The 25266-nt window shown below is 36.9% G+C and overlaps 1 protein-coding gene across 7 annotated transcripts in view; it reads left to right on the top strand.

The window, feature by feature from the left end:
• FSTL5 (follistatin like 5) overlaps positions 1-25266 on the top strand; it is a 270731-nt gene that overhangs the window by 57435 nt on the left and 188030 nt on the right. For 5 of the 7 annotated variants that reach the window (XM_064148746.1, XM_064148743.1, XM_064148748.1 and 2 more), the window contains exon 3: positions 19363-19396. In XM_064148746.1, coding sequence (XP_064004816.1) covers positions 19363-19396 — 34 coding nt within the window. The remainder of the gene's footprint in view (positions 1-19362; positions 19397-25266) is intronic. The other 2 variants (XM_064148747.1, XM_064148745.1) reach the window with 1 other exon arrangement.

The raw sequence follows: 25266 nt of genomic DNA, 5'->3' as shown, positions 1-25266 counted from the left end.
TGAGAAGCTCACCATAAGCCAGCAGTGTGCACTTGCAGCCCAGAGGGACATTCAGATCCTAGGTTACATCAGAAGTGTGGCCAGCAGGTTGAGGGAGGTGATTCTCCCCCTCTGCTCTGGTGAGACCCCACCTGGAGTACTGCATCCAGTTCTGGAGCTCCTATTATAAGAGAAATGTGGAGATGCTGGAGCGTGTCCAGAGAAGGGCCACTGGGATGATCTGAGGGCTGGAGCACCTCTCCTATGAGGACAGACTGAAAGTGTTGGGGCTGTTCAGTCTGGAGAAGAGGAGGCTCTGAGGTGACCTTATTGTGGCCTTTCAGTATCTGAAGGGGGCCTACAAAAAAGCTGGGGAGGGACTTCTTAGGCTACTAGGTAGTGACAGGGCTAAGGGAAATGGAGTGAAGCTGGAGATGGGGAGATTCAGATTGGATGTGAGAAGTTCTTCACCATGAGAGTGGTGAGACCCTGGAATGGGTTGCCCAGGGAGGTGGTTGAGGCCGCATCCCTGGAGGTGTTTAAGGCCAGGCTGGATGAGGCTCTGTGCAGCCTGATCTAGGGTAGGGTGTCCCTGCCCATGTCAGGGGGGTTGGAACTAGGTGATGCTTGTGGTCCCTTCCAACCCTGACTGATTCTATGATTAATGATTGTACATAGAACTTCAGTGAAAAAGTGTATGTTCTGACATTTCCAGGCAGGCAGTAGGCAACAGAATGCTGACTGTTGTTTTTTGATTCTCTATCAGAGGTGATGAAATGTGGCTTATAGCCTGTACATTCATATGGCATTCCAGAGCATGCCAACTCCACATATCTAATGCATGCAATTTTAACCTTCCTACACAAACCTGGTGATTCATGTGGTTTGGTGATGAGTAGTGACAATGCCTCTTTGTGAACGAAAGTCATCATGAGTAGGGAGTTTGGTTTTAGTGTGAAGAGACAGTAATGAAGATTGCTAGTTCAGTGATTTTCATCTGGGTATCTTTTACTTATGACAGTTCCGATCTTACCTAATTAAGACCATTGCATTCATTATAGTCCGAGTTGTGAGATCTTAGAGCAAGCACTGGCTCAGCAGAGTGATTGGGGGTAGAAGGAGGAACAGTCAGGGGAAGCTGGATAAATGAAAGAGGGAATAATTGAGGAAATTTGGGATTTGACCTGAGCATCAGCCTCAGCTTGGGTCTGGGCAGAAGATTCAGTCAGGAATGAGATTTTTGTCCAACTGAACAGGCGGGTACAGAAGAGAAGACATGCTTGTCTTTAATTGCTTTCATAGAGGTTGAACTGGTTTTGCCATATTGATTTGAAGTGTTTCCAGCCTTGTCCTTATTTTGTGTTTTGTTTAACCAAAGGGCTAATGGAATTGGAGTCAGATGTGTAACAATCACTTGCCTGGTTCTTCTCCAGTCTAACATAGTCCTTTTACGTTCCTGTAAAAAACCTGCTTCTTTCCCATTTTCATTCTACCCTCCTTCTTACTATTGTTATTAACTTGGGCAGTTCAGCTGTGATTCCCATTAACTTAGGCCTCAGGACTAAGTCAGTTTAGCTTAGGCTAGATTAGAATAGGTTCAATTTAGAGGTGTTTAAGCAATAATAGTGTGCTAGTTTGAAGCAAGCTAGAATGTTTTGGTAACAGAACTAGATAACGGGCAGTGAAATGAAAACAATTGATGTCAACTTCTCTCACAGTCTCGCTGAGAGCTCTGGGAAGAAGAAAGATTTTTTCTCCATTTTGTCTCTCACTCTTGCTTTTGCCTTAGACCTGGTCACATCTCATTAACCCTGCTCCTACTAACCTTGCTCCCTAACCTCTTGGCTGCACCTCTCTTCTTCCTGAGAACTGGGGTAAGGTTGAGAGGGCCGGGGGGAGGTGTTGGGGTGGTTTGAAAGCCCCTCCTGGGGACTTAGGTTTCTGGGAGGGGAGTTGTGCTTTTGTATTGTTTATCCTTTGTATATTTCTGTATATAATTGTATATAACTGTATATAGTGTAAATAGCTGCTTGTAAATTCTGCTAGCTGTAAATAAATTGCTTCATCTATATTCCCAGGGTCCATCTGAGTTAGCTGGGGCAAATTCAAAAGTGTGGGGGGGCGGGGTAACCCCCAAACCATCACAAATAGCTTTGAATTAAACAAAGCAAGACAAAAACATGCAGTGGCACAAGCATGCTCTTTCAGTTTATGGAGGACAAATTTGAATGTATAAGCACAAAGCATAGAATATGTGACACCTCCATTTAGGCTTTTTTCTCCCTCAACTAATAGCATATTCTGTATTATAATGAAATACCTGTAAAATGCAGACAGGCTGAGTGTTGAGTGATTTTAATTTTATTTATGGTCTTGTAGCCAAGAAGGAAATGCACAGAAAGTATCACTTCAGAATTCAGAAATAACTGGAGCTTTCCTTACGTGGTCTTGTCTCCAAACAACATGAGATTTGTAGTTCACAGTGTTTGTCTGGAAAGTCTGTTTACCTTCAGGGTCTGAGAAGTCATAAAATTTGATCCTCTAAAATCCTCTGTCCTAGAAAGAGAGGGTAAAAAAATCCATTGCAGTAAGATGCAGCAGTGAATTCCGAGGACTAAGAGCAGAGCTTTTCCTGAGCTGCTTTAGCTCTAAGCTATCAAGTGAGTTTTCTTCTTTTTGCGACTCCCTAAACACAGTATCTATATTCTATGCAAATTCCAGGATTTCATCTACAACTCACTTTTTTTCCCTTTTATTTTTTCTCCCTTAATGATTTTTTCTGGCTGTAGTCACGAAGTCATACGATTTTATTTTGTTTTACTTTTCTCAGGGAGAGAGAGAGTATGTTTTACATTCTGTATTTTTTCCCCTGTGGGCAATAGCATTTAAAAGGCTTGACTAATTTTTCTTTTAAGTCCTTTCACAATAATTTTATATGAAAAAACTCATCACAGTTAAACATGTTATTTTTGCTGTCTCTCACTACATGCTCAAAACATGTTATCTGAAAGACATGGGTAAATTGTCTAAAACCTCTATGTGATACTTCTATAGTCCCAACTAGTCACTCATTGTAGGGGAAAAAGGAATGTTAAAGTCTGAATCTGAGGCAAGTGTTTAATTTTTCTTTCAAGCTGCCTGATGATGCTTCCATTGTGAACTCATTAGTAACACCTAGCTGGAAACTTTTAGTCAAATCTATGAGGCAAGTAAGGGAGAAAAGATACATTTTTTGCTATTTTACTGAACCCCTTGCTGTACCTATCTTGTCTGCATCTGTTACTGAAAATCACCACTGCAGAAAGGATGTATCTCAGCCAGTCATTTTAAGGAACGATGAGATCTACCTGTATTGTTTACCTTTTGATGAATACTGCCTTTTTAATGTCATATGGCAGCTTGGCAACAAAGAATAAAATACCAAGTAGTCGTATATGGAGGTAACTATACTATTTTCTGCAATGCTCAGGTTTTCCTTCTCAGATACCTTCTTAGGAAGATAATTTCCAATTAGCATCTGAATAGATTAAAAAAAATATTTTGGGGGCTTTCTGGTGTTTGGTGGTTGATGCAGACACACTCTGTATTTGCTGTAATTTCAGATTCTTGATTAGTATTTTTTCCATATTCTATTACAATTGCAAACCATCATCACAAATTGCAATCAATATATTAGCTAAAGAAAGCCAGAAAATACTTGTTTTGTATATTATGTTGGAAGCTTTGTTCCTGCTCAAATTTGTGCAGTTTGGATTTCTAAGATCATGAAAGAGGCCCAATAAGTAAGTGTATCTTGTGACATAAATTTATGCCTGTATTGCCATCTCTTTTTTTTTCAGATCCTCAAGATTACTCTGCATATAATTCAGTCTCTTTTGTTTATTTTCTTGCAGACAAACATTTAATTTTATTCTTTCCCACTGCTTCTTTTTCTTAGTCATTTTTCCCAGTGATTTAATACGCATTTTCATTACCTAGACAATGCAGACTTTTACTATCTTTATTAACCTTTATAACCTTGTTTCCTTAAAATGAAAGACACATCATCTAGTGTAGACATTGTTTATAATGTGAAAAACAATATGCAAAAAGGGATATATAAATATTATGAAATAATGAACATGGTATATAATAGTTTTACTGATGCTCAGACAAACTGGGATGTGCCTTAGCCTTTTTTTTTTTTACTAAATAATGATTCACTTAGTTTATGGTTGATTCATCACCTTTCTGATCCTAATTACCTATATTAATTCTGGTTTTAATGAAAGTAATTACACTTTAAACACTGCTTTTAAACATTCATATAATGATATATTCTCAAATAAGTAAATGCAGGATTAAGCAATGTTTGGAAAGAAAAATGTTATGTACATTAGGCTTGCATATAAAATTAAAGTGCAATATTTGTGTACAATTAGACTCCTTAAAAATTGACTCCAGTTAGATTGAGTAAATAGTAGGTCTTGTATCCATTTCTCATTTCAGTATCTATGTTTTAAAACATCCTTAAGACTTTCAGTCCAATATATTATGTGGCAGAAAAGTTCAGACAAAACACCTCTTATTCTTAATACCCGCAAAACATCTCACTAGTTGTAAAACTTTCTTCTTCATTGGCTGATTTGTCCTAATTATTTTTTTTGCTGTGAAAATTTTACTGAGAAAGTGATGTTTAGTGGGAGCACAAATCTGGTACTTTTTGCATGAAACCATATTTGATTAGATACCACTATACTTTTTTTTTGTCTTTACAATATCAAGTGTCCTGATCTTGATACCAAGAGATCGTTAAACAACTCGTCTGTACTTCGTGTGAGCCATGGCTCTTGTTAACCTTCAGTAAAATTATTTGCTATCACAATATATAAACTATTTCTGTAATGTTAGTTTTCCTGATGAGTTAAACATTTATTTTTTAATTCGAAAGCTTTGCAAAGGAGTACTGGAAAGAAACATAGATCTTTGTTCATGTATATTAGGTTTAGGTGTATTTGATTTACTTTCCTTCAGTAGCATTTCCTTTTGAGAGTTTTGCAAATGGGCTGCTCGGGGAGGTGGTGGAGTTGCCGTCCCTGGAGCTGTTCAAGGCAGGATTGGACGTGGCACTTGGTGCCATGGTCTAGCCTTGAGCTCTGTGGTAAAGGGTTGGACTCGATGATCTATGAGGTCTCTTCCAACCTTGGTGATACTGTGATACTGTGTGTGATACTACTTTATCTCTATTGTTTATAAAGCAAAATATTAGTAAGCAAGTCTCATAGACATCTGAGCTCTTGCCTTGTGAACCATTGCCACTGAAATAGTTTGTGCTTACCTTAAAATGCTGCCAGTCCTAGGTGGGATGACTGCACAGATTACAGTATCTGTTGTGGCATTTTAGTTTTACTCTTCCTTTTTTATACTTGCTGATGACATCATACAAGTAGTCTAGCTCAGGGCATAATATTTATTATTGATACCTTGATAAATCTTACTGGACAAGAACACCATATCCATCAGTATGCTGAAAACTCTTGAACCAAAAGCTAAAGAAGTGGGTTGTCACACAGAACCATAGAATGGCCGGGCTTGAAAGAGACCTCTGGAGATTGTCTCTTCCAGCTCCCCAAGTAAAGCAGGTTCACCTAGAGCAGATTGCACAGAAACTTGTCCAAATACATTTTTAAAGTCTCCAAGAGGGTTTGTAGGCTGCTCATCCTCACTGGGTAAAATTTTGTTGGTCTGGTTGATAATCCTATTCTGAATCAAAGCACAACTCCGTTCCTGTAATCATGTGCTTAAGCATGGGTAATCACAGTGCCCTTGGTCTCTGCTTTGCTTACTACTTGTCTTTCAGTCTCAAATTTATTTTGGTATATAAATAAAACAAGCAGCAATGACAACAAAACCCCAAACAACTGAAAGTAAAAACGTGGGAGGGGGGGGAAGGAAAAAAAAAGCAGAGCTAAACCACTGTTTTTGTTTCCCCCTTAAATAATGGGACCAAACATTATGATGCCCATTGAACATATGAAAAGGTTTTGATAGCTCTGCTCAGGCCAAGATACAAAAAAAGAATGGAGAGTCTGGTGACAGCTTGGTTAAAATAAGTCTTAATTATGTCTATTTTAATTGTTATGCATTGGTATGACTATGTTTAAGTGCTTCTAAGAATATGTAAGGCTAGGGCCTAAGAAATAAAAGTTTGTTTACTGTGATCTTATGTTCATATAAATGAAAAGCAATGTATGGACAACACGATGTATGAACATTTCATTGATATTATACTTAGTACATTAATATGAATATTTACTGTTCCCTAATACTAACAGCTGCTTAATGTTCACTGTTAATTCTATCAAATAACTCCTTGCAGTTGATGTCTTGTACTTAATGCTTTGTAACAAAATATTAATTTGAAATAAGAAAAATGTAAAAAGATTATTCCTTGTGTGTCCTGCCCTTCCATGAAAAGAAATCCAACAAAAATTATCAGTCATTTGCTTAATGTACAGCCTATAACTCTGGATATGTAACTTGCTAAAAACAGCCTATAATTCTAGTGTAACTTCTGAGGAGGTGTAAGGTCTGTCATTCTCCTGAGGTGTCAGAACAATCTTCCATTCTCCAGGGTGATTCATGGAAATTATATTAATTTCTATTATACTTACCTGAGGATTATGTTCCTGCATCAATGAAAGTAATATAGAATTAACATTACATTATCTTAATAGAATTTCTTCAGCTTTATTGATATATATCTAACATTATTAGATATTACATCATTTCATGTAACAGTCCTACTGTATTAAAAAAAAAAAAAAGTCAGTACTTTATTACAATAATCTGATCCTAAAAAATTTAAAAGACCAATCCCACTGCAATTAATAGTTTGTGGGCTGTACCTTGAAAAGGTCTGAGAAACCACAGCCAGTCTACTTTCCATATAGAGCTCTCCCATTTATTTCTGTATTCCTTCAATCCTCTTGTAAATAGGGCATGAGTAAAGCATACTTAAAAAAAATTACTTTCTCTTCACTCTCTGTATGTTAATATTTTCAAATCATTTGTTTTGATGCTTTATTGTTAATAACTGGTACAGAACAGTGTTTATCATTTGGATACTTCTGTCTTCTCCCTCCAGTGACTACTTCCTGATATCTATTCCAGACATGGCAGTCTTTAGTTTGGTACAAGGAACTGTTTGCAAGATGCTATTCATATTTTATTATTAAACACAAATCCTGTTTTAGCTGTATCTACTAGCATCAGTCTATGTCAGGAAAGAAAAGCAGATGTCTTCAACTACCTGAGGGGTGGTTGTGGACAGGAGGAGGTTGCTCTCTTCTCTCAGGTGGCCAGCGCCAGAACGAGAGGACACAGCCTCAGGCTGCGCTAGGGGAGATTTAGGCTTGAGGTGAGGAGAAAGTTCTTCACTGAGAGAGTCATTGGACACTGGAATGGGCTGCCTGGGGAGGTGGTGGAGTCGCCGTCCCTGGGGCTGTTCAAGGCAAGACTGGACATGGCACTTGGTGCCATGGTCTAGCCTTGAGCTCTGTGGTAAAGGGTTGGACTTGATGATCTGTGAGGTCTCTTCCAACCCTGATGATACTGTGAAATATATATATACATATATATATATATGTGTGTATAAATATATATATATGGAACTATAATAAAAAACCCATAGTATTGTCAATTACATTATACCTTAAGATGTTTACTGAATTATTATTTGAACTCTTTGCATATATTTTTTTAAAGCTGCTTGCTTCCAACATGAACTCCAAGAGAGAATAACAAAAGACTTTATAATACATTGCCTGCTTCATAGTAGAAAAACTGTAACCAATGGTGGGTATATCTGTAGTGTATATTACTTCATGATTCATATTGAAAAGTTAGTTGAAATTCAGGAGTGTAATACTGAACTAATCTTGAATTTTCTAAGATCTGGTAGGAAAAAAAATCATCTTCATTTTACTTCCCAGTTTCCTAAATGTCACACAGTGGATAATATGGTATAACCTTTCATCAAATCTCTGGTTCAAATGAATACATTCCTCAAATATATTGTTGAACGCTTTACAAAAGGGCAGGTGCAACTGATTAACATTCAGATCATAACCTTCTCTTTTCCGTTGCAATGCTACCTCTTCTGCCTTTGTAAGGTGAATGGTAGAAACAAATAGTATTCCTAGAAATTTCTCAGCATATTGGTTTTAATCAATACTGGCAAATATACTGTGATTTTTACCCATAATTATGTCCTAACACAGAAAAAGTATTACTTGCATTCTTGGATTGTAAGAAGGTAATTGATGTTGGGGCTCTCATGTCTGTACTCTCTAATTGTCACTCTTTCTACAGAATTTCTTTTCTCTAGACAAAAATTTGCAAAGAGGAAGTATAAGATCTGAATGAGCCTCAGGCAGGCTGAATAATAAAATGCAATGCACATTATGTCTTTTTTAGAAAATTATACTGTAGAAAATTACACTTAAAAACCATCTCTGAAATTTAAAAAAGCCCTGAAGAATAGAGGTTTTAGGCAAATTACTCCCATTAATGTCAGTGGGAATTGTGCAGCTAAGATCTGTCTATACTGGGTGTTTTTGGGGAAAAAATAACACTGTATTGTAAGGAAATACAATACTTTTATGTAATTGGGAGGGTACCTTGAGTTTTAGGAGATCACATGATAATAGAATTCCCATTAAGTATTGTCCCTTAGAATTTCCAGTGATAAATCAGTATGCTAAAATATTTCCTCTTGGACATCTCTCTTTGCTTTTGTCTACGCAAATCTGGACTGTCCTCAGATAATCTGAAGTGAAAAAATATGATGAATATGGTTAATTTACGAGCTATAGGAGATGAGTATGTTAATCTAAAGCAGCATTTCAACTGTACTGTGTTATCTCTTTCCTTTCTTGGTAGGCTGGAAGAAAGTAAGTCTTAATCTGTTTGTATGTGGGAAAGTAATTCTACACTGTCTGAGCATTTGAAGTGCATTGGAAAATACACACAAGTAGCAGTAATCTACTTTTGTATATTCATCATTTAGGTAGCATTCATATCTCCTTTAACTTAGCTGAGGACAGTGGTGGTCTGGATGCATTTGCAATCCTCAGTATATAGCATGTGTTGGTCATAGCACTATGTTTCAATGCAAAAACGTGTACTTCTTCCACTGTGGACTCATTTAACAAGGCATTATAAGATCTGCAACACTACATAGCCACAGAAAATTAGTAAGATTTCTGTTGAGTCTGACAAAACTGCTTATAAATGTAAGATATATTTAGTCTGCCATCAAAGAACAAAGTATAAAGTGATCGTGTGTGGCTGTCTGAGCTAGTTGCTGTTAAGGAACCATAAACTTACAGGAGCTAGAGAGGTCCAGGAGGTGTACCAGAAGGTCTAATCTTTGAATTTCATACCCATAAGTCCTGCATCCCTATAAATCTGTCTGGAAAGCCAGATTCTTCTCTTTTTTACCTTTCTCTCTCCTCCCGGGATGGACACTAAGGTCTTTATCTCCCTGGTGGGAGAGAAAAGGCCTGGGTGGCCTTGGCGATGCTGCCAATTAGACCTGGAGCGGCTTAATTTGGCCTGGAGCTACCAAGCTGAATTTTGTGCTGCGTCACAATGGCTTTTGGTATGAGTGTAGAGAGGCATGGGAGGGAGGGACATTCAGGCCTGAGATTGTGGGTGTTGTGTGAAGCTGTGGCCTGAGCGAAATGTGGCAGAGATGGACTAGATATGGATTTTTGTGTCTTTTATGTGCTTCTGTACCGTTATAAGTACTTGTTGTAAATAGCCTTTCCATTTAAACTTTGCAATTCTGTCCTATCCTGCATGTGAGTGGTTTTCTTTTGCCCTTTATGGAAGAAGTAAAAGAGCAATCTATCCCGCTTAAAACCATGGCATCCTATTAAAGCTGTGTTCTGTGTTTGTAAGAGTAACCTGCCTAAGAGATTTACCCAGACCAAGCTTCTGTGCATGTTCTGCTGATTGTTTTGTTTTTCCTATGCAGCCCAGGACTGTGAATGTCTTTTTTGAGACAATTGTGCTAATGAAAGCGGTGCATGTATAGAAGAGTAACAGGCCATGGAAGAATTGATCCTTAAAGACAGCACAAAGGTTTTCTTTGATTTTTTTTTGGGTCACATTTTACAAAAGACCAAGTTTTGGTCCTTCAATGCATCAGTAAAATGAATGAAAGATTTTATTTGACCTTTGCCTACTGACTTACTTGGCCTCTAGAAATTTTAAGATCTTACACTGGAAATAACAGGCAATATGGAAACCTTTACAGTCCTACTAAAACGCAATGATTTAGTGAAATGGATTTTTTGGAAGTTAAAAAAACTATTTCTCAGCTTCTTTTTTATCTGCAATACTAATAATCAGGGTGTATAGACTTAATTCTGGGCTGCTTATTTTACTTAGAAGCTGCCTGCAGCCTGCTTTTTTGAGGAAATGTGTCACATGAATCCTGAACAGTTTTACCAGAACTGTTGCTTTTAAAATGCATTAATCTTTCTCTATATATTTTGGAATGATACTTTTTTAATATATAGTTACATACATGGTTTGATTTATAGTTTTAGTTCTATATATAAATAAATTCAATATAGAATCATAGAGTTGTCAGGGCTGGAAGGGACATCAAGGATCATCTACTTCCAGTCCCGTTGCCATGGGCAGGAGCACCTCACCCTGGATCAGATTGCTCAGAGCCTGACCTTAAAGACCTCCAGGGATGGGGCCTCCACCGCCTTCCTGGGCAACCTGTTCCAGTGTCTTACCACCCTCATGGTGAAGATTTTCTTAACATCCAATCTGAATCTGCCCACTTACAGTTTTGTTCCATTCCCCTAGTCCTGTCACTTCCTGACATTCTAAAATGTGCCTCACCAGCTTTCTTGTAGGGCCCCTTAAGATACTGGAAGGCCACAATAAGGTCTCCTTGGAGCTTTCTCTTCTCCAGACTGAACAACCCCAACTCATTCAGTCTGTCTTCACAGGAGAGGTGTTCCAGCCCTCTGATTATCCTCATGGCCCTTCTCTGGTTGTACTCCAGCACATTTAGATCTTTCTTGTAATAGGGGCTCCAGAACTGGACTCAGTAGTCCAGGTGGGGTCTCACTGGAGTGGAGTAGAGGGGGAGAATCACCTCCCTCGGCCCTCTGGTTATGCTTCTCTTGATGCAGTCCAGGATACAGTTGTCTTTTTGGGCTACAAGTGCACACTGGTGACTCGTGTTGACCTTCTCGTCCACCAGTGCCCCCAAGTCCCTGATGGATGACAATATTTAGTAATATGTAATCCTGGCAATGTCACTAATTCTGAAAATTTCATCAGCTCTGTATTTTTCTTACTTTTGCCTAGCCACCGTCTTCTACAACTTGCTTCATTCATGTGATGTATTTATTGATTTGAGAACAGCCTGTGCCATATTATTTTCCCAGAATTTGCAGTCATAAATGGTGTCAGTTTCTAACAAGATTGAGCTGTGAATACAGAATACCAATAGAAGAATCCTGTTGCAAGCATTAAATTTCAAATAGTATTCTGACAAGAGCAACAGGAAAATTAATCACTTTTTGCTCGTTCTTTCTTCCTTACTATGGTAAGCAAGGCCTGTTTACTTCTTACTGCTGCTTAACAGAATAGCTTTGCAAATGTTGCTTCTGCTTAGCATATATTTATAGTTCAGTTGCAATGATTCTGCAGTTTCTGGAAGTGTGATGCAGTCTGATGCTGCCCAAAAATTTTTTTGGAACAGAAACATGCAGCGCCATGTCATCAGATAGGTTCAAAGAATAATTTGTCATATTATCTTGTGCTTTATTTGAACTCTCTATGTTTGTGACCCTTCTCTTATTTTGTGCATAAATATAGAGCTTCTGTACTTGTACAGTCTAGGTTTCTTGTATTTAAACTTGTACTATTAATATAAGTTCTTGTTCAACTACTGCAGCTTGTATATGGTATAAATATCCTGATGAAATATTGTATTTAATATTAACTATTCCTTTAATTATTTAAGTTACTATATAGTAACAAAGAACCCCTACTGCACAATGAACATTAACACTAATGAATACATGGACACTGTTCTGCATTTTAACTACACTTTATTATATGACTAATGATAAATTTTCATCATAAAATACTAAGCAAATAAGGCTGCACTCCTGCTTTCATATGAGTTTATTAGTGGTCTATGTTTATTAAATTATTTTGATTTTTGTCACATTTCAGTGACAATCTACCATATGTTTCAGACTAATTAGCTCTTTGTTTATTTTAAGAATTCCATTAATTCAGTAGCAACTTTTAAAATACAACCAGCATGGAAAAGGAGAATTTGCTTGGGTTTTTTTGCAAGGAAAAAAAAAAAAAAGCTTCTCTTTATAACTAGCTGGTTCTTGCAGGCACATACCCAAATCATCAGCAAGAGATAGGAATGAGGTTCTACATGCAATGCAACTGTGTAGATTGTCTTCTAAAACACACAGAATGAAGCAGAAGTCAATATGCTTCTGTGTGCAGTATGCATGGTCTGTAAGTATCAGTTCTTCTTTCTAAAAGGAATGATGCAGACTATAGAGATGTTACTTATTTAAATAGGACTGAGAAACTAGCTCCACTGTTTTTAAAATGGTGTAGTGGATTAGTCCTAGTCATACTCCAAGAATATTATCTACCTTAGATGACCTGCGGTGTTGGATATAGTAATATTGAATGTAGTGATTTTATAGAGTTGTCTGAATATTATGCAGCTATTGTCCAGCCATGGACAGGAGAGAATTCAGTAAGTGTTGAGTCAGAGATAAAGTGGAAGGTTGGAACCACCTTAGAGAATGGTGTAGCAAATGTAAACAAGTGTAAGCCTGGGGTCTGTGGTTTTTGCCTATCTCTGCTGATTTAGAATTGCCAGACACAATACACGTGCTGTTGAGAGAATATGAAGAATGTCTATGCCAAGCAGTGTGTAAACCTAACGTAGTCCTAACACAGGTGTGTACAACCAATCAGAATGTTGTAATCCTATTATGTAGCCTTCTGGTAAAAAAGTATATAAACCCATGCTTGGGGTGCAATAAACGGATTGGAACTCGCTTACGTTAAGCCTTCTCCCTGTCTCTTACTACCCCTGATACTATGGTATCACAGCCTATGACGCTCTGGTCTTTTTTATTGCTAGTTGTGTACCCTCATTGGAATCATTATATGTTAAGAGAATTTTTTTCCCCCACTATTCTTCCCTACTTCCCTTACTACTAACTTGAAGCCCTTTTTCTAAATAAAACTTTATACTATGCCAACAATATTTTTCAAACATGTAATTTCTGAACAAAGGTGGTGTCAGAATGTTAGGATGTTTTAAATAGGTAGTGATACTATTTGTATGTTAAGACAAATAGAAAATTATATTGGAAAAGGAGCTTTTGTACCTTGCAGAAGCAAGGTGTATATTTAAATGTTTCTTTACAGATTCTAGTTTGATATATATTGCTATGAGTTAATAGCATACAATTTGCCAGAAGAGCAATTTGTGTGGTCAGCCATCTGTGGTCTTTCTTAGTTCACAAACATAACAGAAAATTTGACATTTACCTCACTTTCATTCACTGTGCTTTGAAAAATTTACACTGAATTAAGTTTGTTGGACACACAAGAAAAGTTTTTTTTACACTCCTAATGTGTTCTCCATCAATACATTTAATGAGATGCAATACAAAACCATTCAAAGCCATGCAACTTGTCTAGTGCAAGTCTGCTGAGAGACTGCTAAATCTGAAATTATTTTTGTTACATTGAAGAGGAAATAATATCCTGGGATGCAAGATGTTTTTTTCTGTTTACAGATTACACAAAACACAGCATTGTACTGTTATGATTTCAGTGTTATTTAACAGCAAATATATATAGTTTCTTTATTTTTATATCATAATGGAATAGAAGAGAAAAATAATGTGAATGTGTGTAAAAGTAAGTCTGTCTTCTCCACACCACAGTGTTTATATAGAATTAGTTTGGTTTTAAAAGTAAAGCCTATTTTTTTAATTTTAAAACTTTTCCTGAATCATTTCCTTTCCTCTCTCAACTTTGCTTAGCTTGTTGCACTCTGTTCTCCTTAAGAAATCTTTTTTTGTCCTTTTTAGTGTTTCTTTTCTTTGACACCAAGATTTAGGTTTTAAAATTGCTTTCCTATGAGGCTACTCTGATCTAGTAATCAATGCTTAGATTAAGTCTTTGGAATCTACTTACTGTAGTATAAGCAGCAGACATTACAGGCTTTGCAGCTTTGTTGGAAAGAAATTCCTTCCTTCTAATCGTAACCTAATGGAAGGGAAAAAAGGACTAGTCAGCTTCATTGGACTACACTGTTCATGGAGCCTATAAATGGCTGAATCTGAATGCTAAAATAACTAGACTACATCTTGATTCTAAATCCTTACAGATAAGATTTGAATAAGATTACACTGAGTTTACACTCGCCTGGTAAATTTCATTCTCTGACCTCTAAACAGGTATAAAAGAAAAGCAGGTTCTCCTTTGTGAAGACTAGAAGAAAGTACTAGATAGACCTTCCAAAGGAAATGCTGACTCTAAAAGAGACATCAAAGGATGTAAGCAATACTAAAACTATTGTTTTAGGTTTTGTATAGCATGAAGATCAGAATGGCATGAAAACTACACTTCTAGAGTTAGTTCTAAATTCAGCCTGTCATATCCTGTATTTCAGGAAATAACATTCATTATACTTAGGAAACATTTTACACCTGATCAGTATTTCTGTACCCTGAGACAAGAAAAAGCATCATTGACATAAATTTATAAGATTGGGTTGCAGGTTACAATGCAAATATTACAACACTACCTATAGAATTTTACAGAGTGAGGAAGGTTGAAAATGTATGTTTTAGTTATTTGTAGATCAAATGGCCTTCTTTAAGTTAATGGGAACTGAACATTTCTGCATTACAAAATACTTTAGTATTTTGTCATAGCTTTCCTTCCATCAGTTTCAGATCTCCTTGCTAGAGTTTAAACAGCAATGTGAGTGCACCAAAGTAGGTTCAGATCATTTTAGACAAAGATAGGTAATAGGCCTTATTCTGAAATTATTTGCATGGTAACTGGGAAAATGCTATAGAAAGGTATATTATTGGAAGATATATGTATTGCTGTACAATCTAGGCCTATTTGAGACTAACTTGATAAGAGCACCATAATAATAAATATCTGGTTTACAGAATAAAACAGTGCAATGATTAAGTGTAATTGGTACACTCTTTGTTATCAATAGATTATATAATGTTAAAAATGCCCTCTATAAATTGCAACAAAGGAAAAAAATCCTTTTTTCTTTCCAATTAAAGAATATTAAAAAAAAAGACATTTTGCCGCCCCCCCCCCCCTTTTTTTTTTTTTTCATTTAGCCAGTTCCTAATGTCATTTCTATTGGCATAAATTTGTAAGGCATCTGTCATCATTTGTAAGGCATTACATCGGCGTCACCATTTGTCATAGGCTGCAATACCATAGCATCAGGGGGTAATAAGAGACAGGGAAAAAAGCTTAACATAAGCGAATTCCAAATCTGTTTATTGCACCCCAAGCATGGGCTTATATACTTTTTTATCAGAAGGCTACATAGTAGGATTACAGCATCATGTTAGATTCTTATTGGTTATACACACCTGTGTTAGGACTACATTAGGATTACACACTGCTTGGCATAGACATTCTTCATATTCACTCAACAACACATGTATTGTGTCTAGGGCATTTCTGTCAGCAGAGATAGGTGAAAACCACAGACTCCAATCTTACACTTGTTTACATTTGCTACACCATTCTCTAAGGTCATTCCAACCTTCAACTTTATCTCTGACTCAGCAATTACTGAACTCTCTCCTGTCCATGGCTGGACAATAGCTGCACCACAGTCGCACAATTCTGTAAAATCACTGCATTTAATATTACTATATCAACAGGCATCAAATATTTTAAGAACTGCAGTACATAAGGCAAATATAATATTTTTGTAGCAACTAGTATTTAATATTGGAGGCTGAAATCCTGGGGCCAGATTATTGCCACGAGTAAATTCTTGCAGGCGTTATCATGCCATTGAAGACAGCTTGTTCAGTGTTTACCTAGCACTGAATATCAGATTATGCAGCAAATTGTTTACCATGTTCATTCTCACATAGGTCATAGAAAGTTGTTCAGTGAGTAAGTGAAGTTATATGCAAGTGTGGTACTAAGGAAGCACTTAACTTTTACTTCTGTGCTGGTTTGAGCCTCGCTGGGATATTTTAGTCAGAGGAATTAGATTATAGGCTGTGAAAAGGAAATAGGCTTGCTGAGATATATAAAAACAAGAACATAAACATAGGTAAGGCAGTTGCTCTCTGGCTTTGGCTGCCTCCCTTCTCTCTCTAACCTGCTGTCTGTGTAACTAATCCGTCTGCTTCCTAACCCCCCCTGACCGATTCTCCAAATTCATATTGAACATAAGGCAAAGTCTGGGATAAGGTAGAGGGATGGAGAGGAGGTGGAGTCCATCCTGGGAACTCTGGTTTCTGGGAGGGCTGTTGTGTTTCTGTCTTACCATTTTAAATTGTATATTTTTGTACATAGCCATATATATTGTAAATATCTGCTTATATATTGTGTGAAGCTGTAAATATAAAACTTCATTGTAATTCCCGGCTCTGCTGAGTCGAGTTTGAGTGTGCGGGGGGCAGGTAAGACCCAAACCATCACAACTTCAGAAGCTGAAATGTTTGCTTAAGCTACATGTGATTCATGGCATGTATGAAATATGTTCACGCATACCAGCTGGGTTGACATAATATGTATAAGGATTTTACAACAGTTGCTGTTTTAACAGGAATATGAAAGAAATATCCACCACTGTGAGATTTTTAGTTGCCTAGGTGTTGTTTCATACTATGTGCATGTGATGTGGTACTGGTCAATAATAGAATGGTTTAGATTGCAAAGTGTTTGCCAGTGCTAACTCTTAATTTTTGCTTAGTCTCTCTGTCTTCCTTTCCTGTTCCCCGTAATTATGAATAATAACTAAAGGACTTTGACACCGTCTGCCACAACAAGCTCCTGGCCAAGCTGGCAGCTCATGGCTTGGACAGATTCACTCTGATATGGGTCAAGAACTGGCTGGAGGGCCAGGCCCAGAAAGTGGTGGTGAATGGTGCCACATCCAGTTGGCAGCCAGCCACTAGTGGTGTTCCCCAAGGATCAGTGCTGGGCCCAGTCCTGTTCAACATCTTTATTGATGATCTGGACGAGGGGATTGAGTCCAGCATCAGTAAGTTTGCAGATGACACCAAGCTAGGAGCAGGTATTGATCTGTTGGAGGGTAGGAGAGCCCTGCAGAGGAACTTAGACAGGCTGGATGGGTGGGCAGAGGCCAATGGGATGAGATTTAACAAGGCCAAGTGCAGGATTCTGCACTTTGGCCACAACAACCCCAAGCAGCATTACAGGCTGGGGACACAGTGGCTGGAGAAGAGCCAGGGAGAAAGGGACCTGAGGGTACTGGTAGATAGTAAGCTGAAGATGAGCCATCAGTGTGCCCAGGTGGCCAAGAGAGCCAATGGCATCCTGGCCTGGATCAGGAACAGTGTGGTCAGTAGGATGAGGGAGGTTATTCTTCCCCTGTACTCAGCACTCGTCAGGCCACACCTTGAGTACTGTGTGAGCCTCTCTATTCAAGAAAGATGTTGAGGTGCTGGAACGTGTCCAGAGAAGGGTGATGAAGCTGGTGAGGGGCCTGGAACACAGCCCTGTGAGGAGAGGCTGAGGGAGCTGGAGTTGTTTAGCCTGGAGAAGAGGAGGCTCAGGGGTGACCTCATTGCTGTCTACAACTATCTGAAGGGAGGCTGTAGCCAGGTGGGGGTTGGTCTCTTCTGCCAGGCAACCAGCAACAGAACAAGGGCACACAGTCTCAAGTTGTGCTGGGAAAGTCTAGGCTGGATGTTAGGAGGAAGTTCTTCCCAGAGAGAGTGATTTGCCATTGGAATGGGCTGCCCAGGGAGGTGGTCGAGTCGCCGTCCCTGGAGGTGTTCAAGAAAAGCCTGGATATTAGGCACTTAGTGCCATGGTCTAGTTGATTGGCTAGGGTTGAATGCTAGGTTGGACTGGATGGTCTTGGAGGTCTCTTCCAACCTGGTTGATTCTACGATTCTATGACTTACATGAACAATGAGTCAGACATTATAAAAAATAATAGAAATACAAATCTAATCTTCGGTATGTTCAAGATTTTATAATTTTTGTTACATAAAAAATACCTATCTCTTACTCCATGAGCAGCTTGCTCCTTTTTTATTCTTCTGGATGCAGGTATGAGAATGGCTTACTCTGTTTATTGAAAAAAGTGATTTGGAAGATTTCTTAGCTGTTTTTTTTTTTAACCAGTTTACATGGAAGCTTAAATCCATTTTTGCATGCTGTCCTCTTAGTAGAAGAAATGTTTTCCTGCTTTCTCCTACCATATTTTTAGAGTATTTTAAAATGGATTTTAACAGAAAAATAACACAGTGCTGTTTAAAGAAAATCTGAAATGAGAAATAACTTGGTCACCATGCTATGGGAAAAGACTGGTGGCTGGAATGAACAACAAACACTATCGTAGTGAAAAGATTGTTGACCAGTAATCAGCTGCCTCTTACTGCTTGCTTTGTTTGTTTGTTTCTGTTGTGGTCTGGTTTGTTTGTTTGTTTAATTGAAATGTTATTTTAAAAGCCAGCAGTATGTTTGATGTTGCTGATGTGTTTAAAAAAAAAATCTTTAGTTCTAGACGGTTCTGAGTTGTAATATTGAAATTAGGTAACATTAAAAACTGTTAAAAATAGAGACTATCAGAAGACTGCTGAAGCAAGAGAAAGATGTCTTTGTTTTGCATTAAGGGTGAAATGTTCTCTGTGGTCACTGATGCGAGCAAGTCAGAAAAAATGAAGTATTGTTTGTAGTTGAGGGGATTTTGACAAAGTTTTATTCAGGATGAAACACACAACAGTTATGTAGTGCTTCAGGGCTTACTAGGTTATGAAACAGCCTCCCCATATCATGGAGAAACTTAGACTGACAGTGAATTCAACAGTTACCTATTCCAACCAGTTGCTTAGACTAAGTCTAACTTCGAAATTACAATTTTGAATGTGAAAAATATTGGGGAGATTTAAAACTAAGTTATATAGGAATCTTCCTGCAGTAAGCAAAGTGTAGATGAGTTTATCCTACAGCAGAAAGGAAGAAGAACTAGAATGTCTCCCTTAGATCTGTTTATCTGTGTTTCTTGTGGTAACTAATTCTATAAATAATATATTTTTATTCTTTTAATTGCAGCAGGAAAAGAATCAGGAAAGCTCAAGAAATAAAGGTAAGTGATAATTATTTTGCGAAAGTGGACATCACAGCATATCCAGATGTATTGCTTGCTGAGTATTTTAGTAGTTTTAAATGACAAAAAGAAAGGTGGATGAGATGTAGAAAGGCATGAGTTACTGATTTTGGAACTATACTTGAGATGAACGAGGCCAACTGTTGTATTCTGAATGGCCTGGGCTGCTCTTCAGCTCTTCACTCAGTTTGTGTCCTCAGCTATGTACGCTTCTTAAACCTCAGTGAAATATCAGTAGTGTCATTTTAGCTTCTTCTTTTCTATTTACTAAATCTGTTAAGTGGGTGTGATTCCAATTTATACACAAAATAATCAAGCCTTTAGCAGGCTGCCTTGCAAAACTACTATAATCTCTGCTTTTTGCATACCATCATTTTTTGACTTTCACTGTACCTTACTCTGTGCAATGGCTAGGCACTACATGAAATGGGATATCCAGGCCAAAGAAACAGCCTTGTGTTAAGACAATTAGGTTCAGAAACCCAAATTGTGGATGTTACGCTTTTTTGTTGTATAAAGTCTGTTAAGAGACAGAATATCTAAATATCTTGGTTAAAATTTTGCTAAGCAAACAATGGAATTGTTAATGGAGGCAAAGATTGTTCTCTTGATATTTTAGTTGATTGTAGAGATACTCTATGAGGTACTTTAAAAAGGAAATCAAAGAGGAGGCAGAAGGAAAAATAACAGGCAAAGGTTACAAAGAGAGGAGGGAATTAAGTGACAAACTAACCTCTATCTTTTTTTTCATGTGCCTTGGGAAGGAAAACTTAATCATGTCACCTGAGTTAGCTGGTCTTAATTCAGTTATATTTGTGGCACAGTACTCCTTAATCTCAGATTTCTTGCTCTCATACTAAGTCTATACATGAGCATCTGAAGACAAGCTACATTTAGCGGTTGTTTGCAGTTGTGTTGTTGTGTTATATTGTTCATATGATAGTTTACATCATCTGAAAGACCTGTATTCCTTCATTTGAAGAGTGTGCATTGTAAAATGAACTAATGTATGGATTTCTAAGATTAATAGAATGTAAAGTTGAATCATCTCTACATGTAGTAAGTGTATCTGTGATATATTGTTCAAAATATGTTCTCGTTTTATAATTCAGTACAAATTATATCAAAGTCTGTGAAATCTCACTTTAGGTTACTGAAATAAGATATTTATGAATACTTAATTTTAGAGAAATTATATACTTTGAGCCTCTGTCTACAAAGCAGCATCATGAAATTGTATTTTTACGGTTTATTTCAATTATTATATTGTTTGATGTTCTTTCCCCCCTTCCCCCATCTGGGGATGTCATTGTTACAGTATTTATGTGAGAAACCAGTAAAAATAGGAACAAAATAGTGAGCTAGCTGAGAGTACCCATCATATTAATTAGCTGTTAGTTTAAGTTAACTAGCCACAGAAGCAATTTTCAAAGGCTTATAAGATGCTGCCCACAATTACAGCCAAAGGAAAGCAATAAACTCCACTTGAAGAGAGATATCCATTATCTCCAGGCAGGCAGCTAAATTGGTCCTCAGCTGCACAAAATTTGTTGTGATTATGTCTGTAACATCTCTTGAGGAAATTTTTAATTTACTAAACTTTCTCCATGCTGTGCGTGTCTATGCTTAAACTGACAATTCGGCTTAGAAGATTTCCTTGGTCTGAAAGAATACTCATGCACAGAGTAGGTTTTGGAATATAGATATATATATATACACATACACACACATATATAGATAGGCTTAATTGCTTAATGCTTTCTTTGGGACAATGCTGTGATTTAGTGGTGTGATGGTTTGGGTGTTCCCTGCCCCCCCCCTCCCACTTTAGAAGTTACCCAGACTAGACTTAGCTGGATCTGGGAATATAAATGAAGCTATTTATTTACAGCTAGCACAATATACAAGCAGATATTTACAGTATGTACAGTTATAGACAGAAATATACAAGGTAAAAGGTAATACAGAAACACAACTCCCCTCCCAGAAACCTGAGTCCCCAGGAGGGGCTTTCAACCACCCCTGCGCCTTCCCCCTGCCCCTCTCAACCTTACCCCAGTCCTAAAGAAGAATAGGTTAAGCCAAAGGTTAAGAAGCAAAGTGGGTTAGGCCAAATGGAAGGTGAGGTTAGGGAGTAAGATGTTGCTCAGTCAGCAGTCCAAGCAAGAGTGAGAGAAAATGGCGAGAGTGTTATCTAATGTTTTAATTTCTTCTTCCCAAACTCCTCAGCGAGACTTCTGAGGGAAGTAGACATCACCATTGTTTTCCTTTCACAGCCTATGATCTAGTTCTTCTCACCAAAACATTCTAGCTAGCTTCAGAGTAGAGGGTCATTTTGACCTCTTTCACTATGCTTTAAATTTCTTGTTTTCATCTGTTTATTTTTTCCCTGTTTCCCAGAAATACTTTTTATTTCATTTGTAACTTAGAGCATATAAGATGTTAGTGTTTCTGCTGAAAATGCTGATTGGCTTGGATGAAACAAGGCTGAATTAATGCTTCAGCATAAACTTCCCCATGTAGTGAAAGAGCAACTACCCTTCAGTTGCAGTATCTAAATGTGATGTGCTCTGCACATGTTCTTGTGAGATAGGTAAATTATTCTCAGGACAGGGTTCTAACAGTATTCCTTAAAATAACTGTTAAGGGAGCTGCTGTAAAAAATAAAAGGACATTTTCTGTGGTTCCTTAAATGTTCTGAACCTTTCAGAACCAATATGGTCCTCTTAATTCAGAAGACAATTGTAGCTCATATTAAACATTCCCACTCAATGAAACTCCAGAATCTCTGGTATGCTTCATAGCTTCCAGTGATATCACTATTTCAATATCTAATTTTTATTAACAATTTCTTAAAGACTCTATTGCAGCAGAATTGAAGTCAAATACCTTTTGATTTCAGCAGAATCAAGACATTAGTAGAAAGTACCATTCTGTATCTTATATTACAGATGCTTAGTAATTTCCCATTTTCCTTCATTTACTGCTATGAAATAAATATCAATCTTATTCATATTTTAGTAACAATGTTTATGTTTTGTAGTGTGGGGTTTTTTTCCTGATGTTTTTCTGACCCAGTTGTTTTTTCCATCTGTTTCTTCTGCTGTCAGCCACTAATTCAATCACACTAAAATAGAAACCAATACTCAGACATGCCCTTCTCTGACACAAATCCCATCTCTCGCTGATTTGTGATAATGTTTTTCTTATTTAATGTATTGGTTACAGTTGTGTATACTGTTAGAGAAAAAACAACACTGCCTTTATGTAAAACAACATGGTAACATTTTAAAATCCTAATGTATGCTGGCTGACTTCCTTAGACTTCTGAGAATGTTTTCATGCATTATAATGACTATCACCCACACAAATTGCCAACTAAATTAGTTTTGTAACGCGTGTCTTCGATATGAAAGAAACAACAGAGGCTAACCATCATGAACTAACTGGTTTGGAGTGAAAAGTTGACCTTACTTGTGTTTTCCAGTGTTAACTCCTTCAGAAAATGAACATTTCATTATCCTCCCTAGGTTTGCAATAAAATAGGTATTTTTTTGTGATGATTTGGAAATATATTTGCCAATATCAGTTATATATTGTGTTTAAGCAATGTGTGGAATTTTCTTCCCAGTTTATGCTTGAAGTTGGTTGTGTGCTTTCAATGAATCATATTATAAGCATTTAAGTGGAAAGTGTTTCTGACAGCATTATTCTGGAGAAGCTTTCTTTCTAAAAAATGCAGAAGGTCGTCTAGTGACACACGTCAAATATTTGCCTAATTTCAAAGTTATCTCAGTTTCTTTGCTCAGAAAAAGTCATGGGCACATTGGAAATAAAAAGCAACAGAATAGTTACGTGGTAATATATCAGATGATCAGTTCCTAAATACAGTCAGTTCTCAATTGTATCACAATAATTTTCTTTAAGAGCTAGAGTTTAATGTAAGTGTACAAAAGCACTGTGTAATACATTGTTTCTGATAAACAACAACAAAACCAGATGAAATCTACTGGAACAAAAAAGCTAAACAGCAATTTTGAATTTATTCTGGGAGTATGGTGATCATTTTCAGATATTGAACAATGAGATGATACTGTACACAACTTGCATAACTGGCTTTTTGTTTTAGCAACTTAGTTATTGAAGATACAAAAAAATGTTCCGGCTAAAATTTGGAAAATAAACTTTTCATAGGGTTTGCAAACTAGGCAAATATATTTTTACTTAAATACATTTTAGAAACTGATTATATAGTCTGTACTTGAATTTGTTGTTAGCTACTATTGATCTGAACTTGGGATATCATTAACACTGAAAAACTAAACTGAATATTGACTGGCTATATTTTAATTACAGTCTGAGTTTCTAATTGTATTCAGTCCTTCTCATTTTATACTTAATCTGATGTGAAATAATTATTGATTAAAAGACTGGTTTCAAAAATAGATTTTTTTTCACTATTATGAACATGTTGTCAAACTGATATTATTAACAAACACCTGCTCCTTTGAAGATCTTTAGCTACCAAAAATAAAGATACCATGTAGGCATCACTTGCATATATTACTTGCTTTTTACCCCTTTAAAAAGTTATCACATCTGCATAACACTTGTGGCCTTGTATGTGTTTCCAGATTGATATTGTAGTCTTTATGTACAATGGTAGCTGTAACACAAGGAGCGAGAAAAACTTAGAGATTGTTCAAAATTGATGGAGTTTTGGTGCAAAACCAGTAAGAGTTTGACTAAAGGATTGTATGATTCTCAATCAATACCATTTAAAAATGAAAACTCATCTTGAGAAATGCTCAAATGCCAGCAGGTAAAGAAACTGTTACATCTATCCTGCAGTATGTCTGACTATTGCTGTTTTTGAGAATGGACAAAGCTATGTATGTTCTGAAGCAGAATGCATGGCAATTAGCATCTTATGCCATGTTAAACCAAAACTATGGCAAAAAATGCACTTAATTTTTTCACTTCCCATTACTTTCTGTAATATATCAAGTAACTCATTAGGCCTGCTCAATCAGATTATTATAAATTAGTATTTCAGTAAATTTGGATTATGTGAGTATGGTTAGAATCTGAACTGCAGTCCCTCCTGGACTGAATTGATTAATGTTTTAATTTGTTACACTGTAGTAATCCTTCTCTTGTAGACCAGTATATACCAGGAAAAAAATGTATTTTATTAAATATGCATACCAGAGGACAGGTTAGTAAATGTTTGTCTAGAGTGTCAGTTTCACTGCAATGCAGCTGTTAAATAGTCTGACCTACAGTGTTCTTACTTATGATTTCTTCTTTTTTTTGTCATTATGTTCTAACTTACTTGAAATGTTTGAGCATCCCTTCCAGTGTGATGCAGTCTGTGAATCTGTGGTATAAGGGTCCTTTTCATCCTCTTCCACTCTCCTCCAAAGCCTAGTCAAATGAAACTCAAATCTATTCTGTCTCTCTATCACTTAAAAATTGCCATGAGAATTGCAGCTCTGCCTTCCACTCAAACAATTCTCCAATCCTTTTAATTTCCAACTATTGCAATATGCAACCAGTACAATAGACATAGTGCTACTAAATAAATGTTGTAAGGGAATATTTCTTGTAGTCTTAGAATGGCTTTAGCATTATTAATATATGTTAAAAATGCCATTTTTTTTCTAAGTTCTGAATCGGGTTATGGTCAGGTTATGAAACACATTGCAAAGAAGCAAAACTCTGTGAAAATAGTTCTAACGTAATTGTTAGTCTTGCAGTCTTATTTTCGAAAGGATCTGAATCTCCTTGTGAGAAAGCAAAATGTGAGGGTCAGAGAGTCAGATATCAATTCAAAGGTAATGCCTTTG

The sequence above is a fragment of the Pogoniulus pusillus genome, chromosome 9 (assembly GCF_015220805.1).
Source record: "Pogoniulus pusillus isolate bPogPus1 chromosome 9, bPogPus1.pri, whole genome shotgun sequence".
Taxonomy (NCBI): domain Eukaryota; kingdom Metazoa; phylum Chordata; class Aves; order Piciformes; family Lybiidae; genus Pogoniulus; species Pogoniulus pusillus.
The sequence above is the reverse complement of the archived record's forward strand: the minus strand, read 5'-3'. Positions and strand labels throughout refer to the sequence as shown.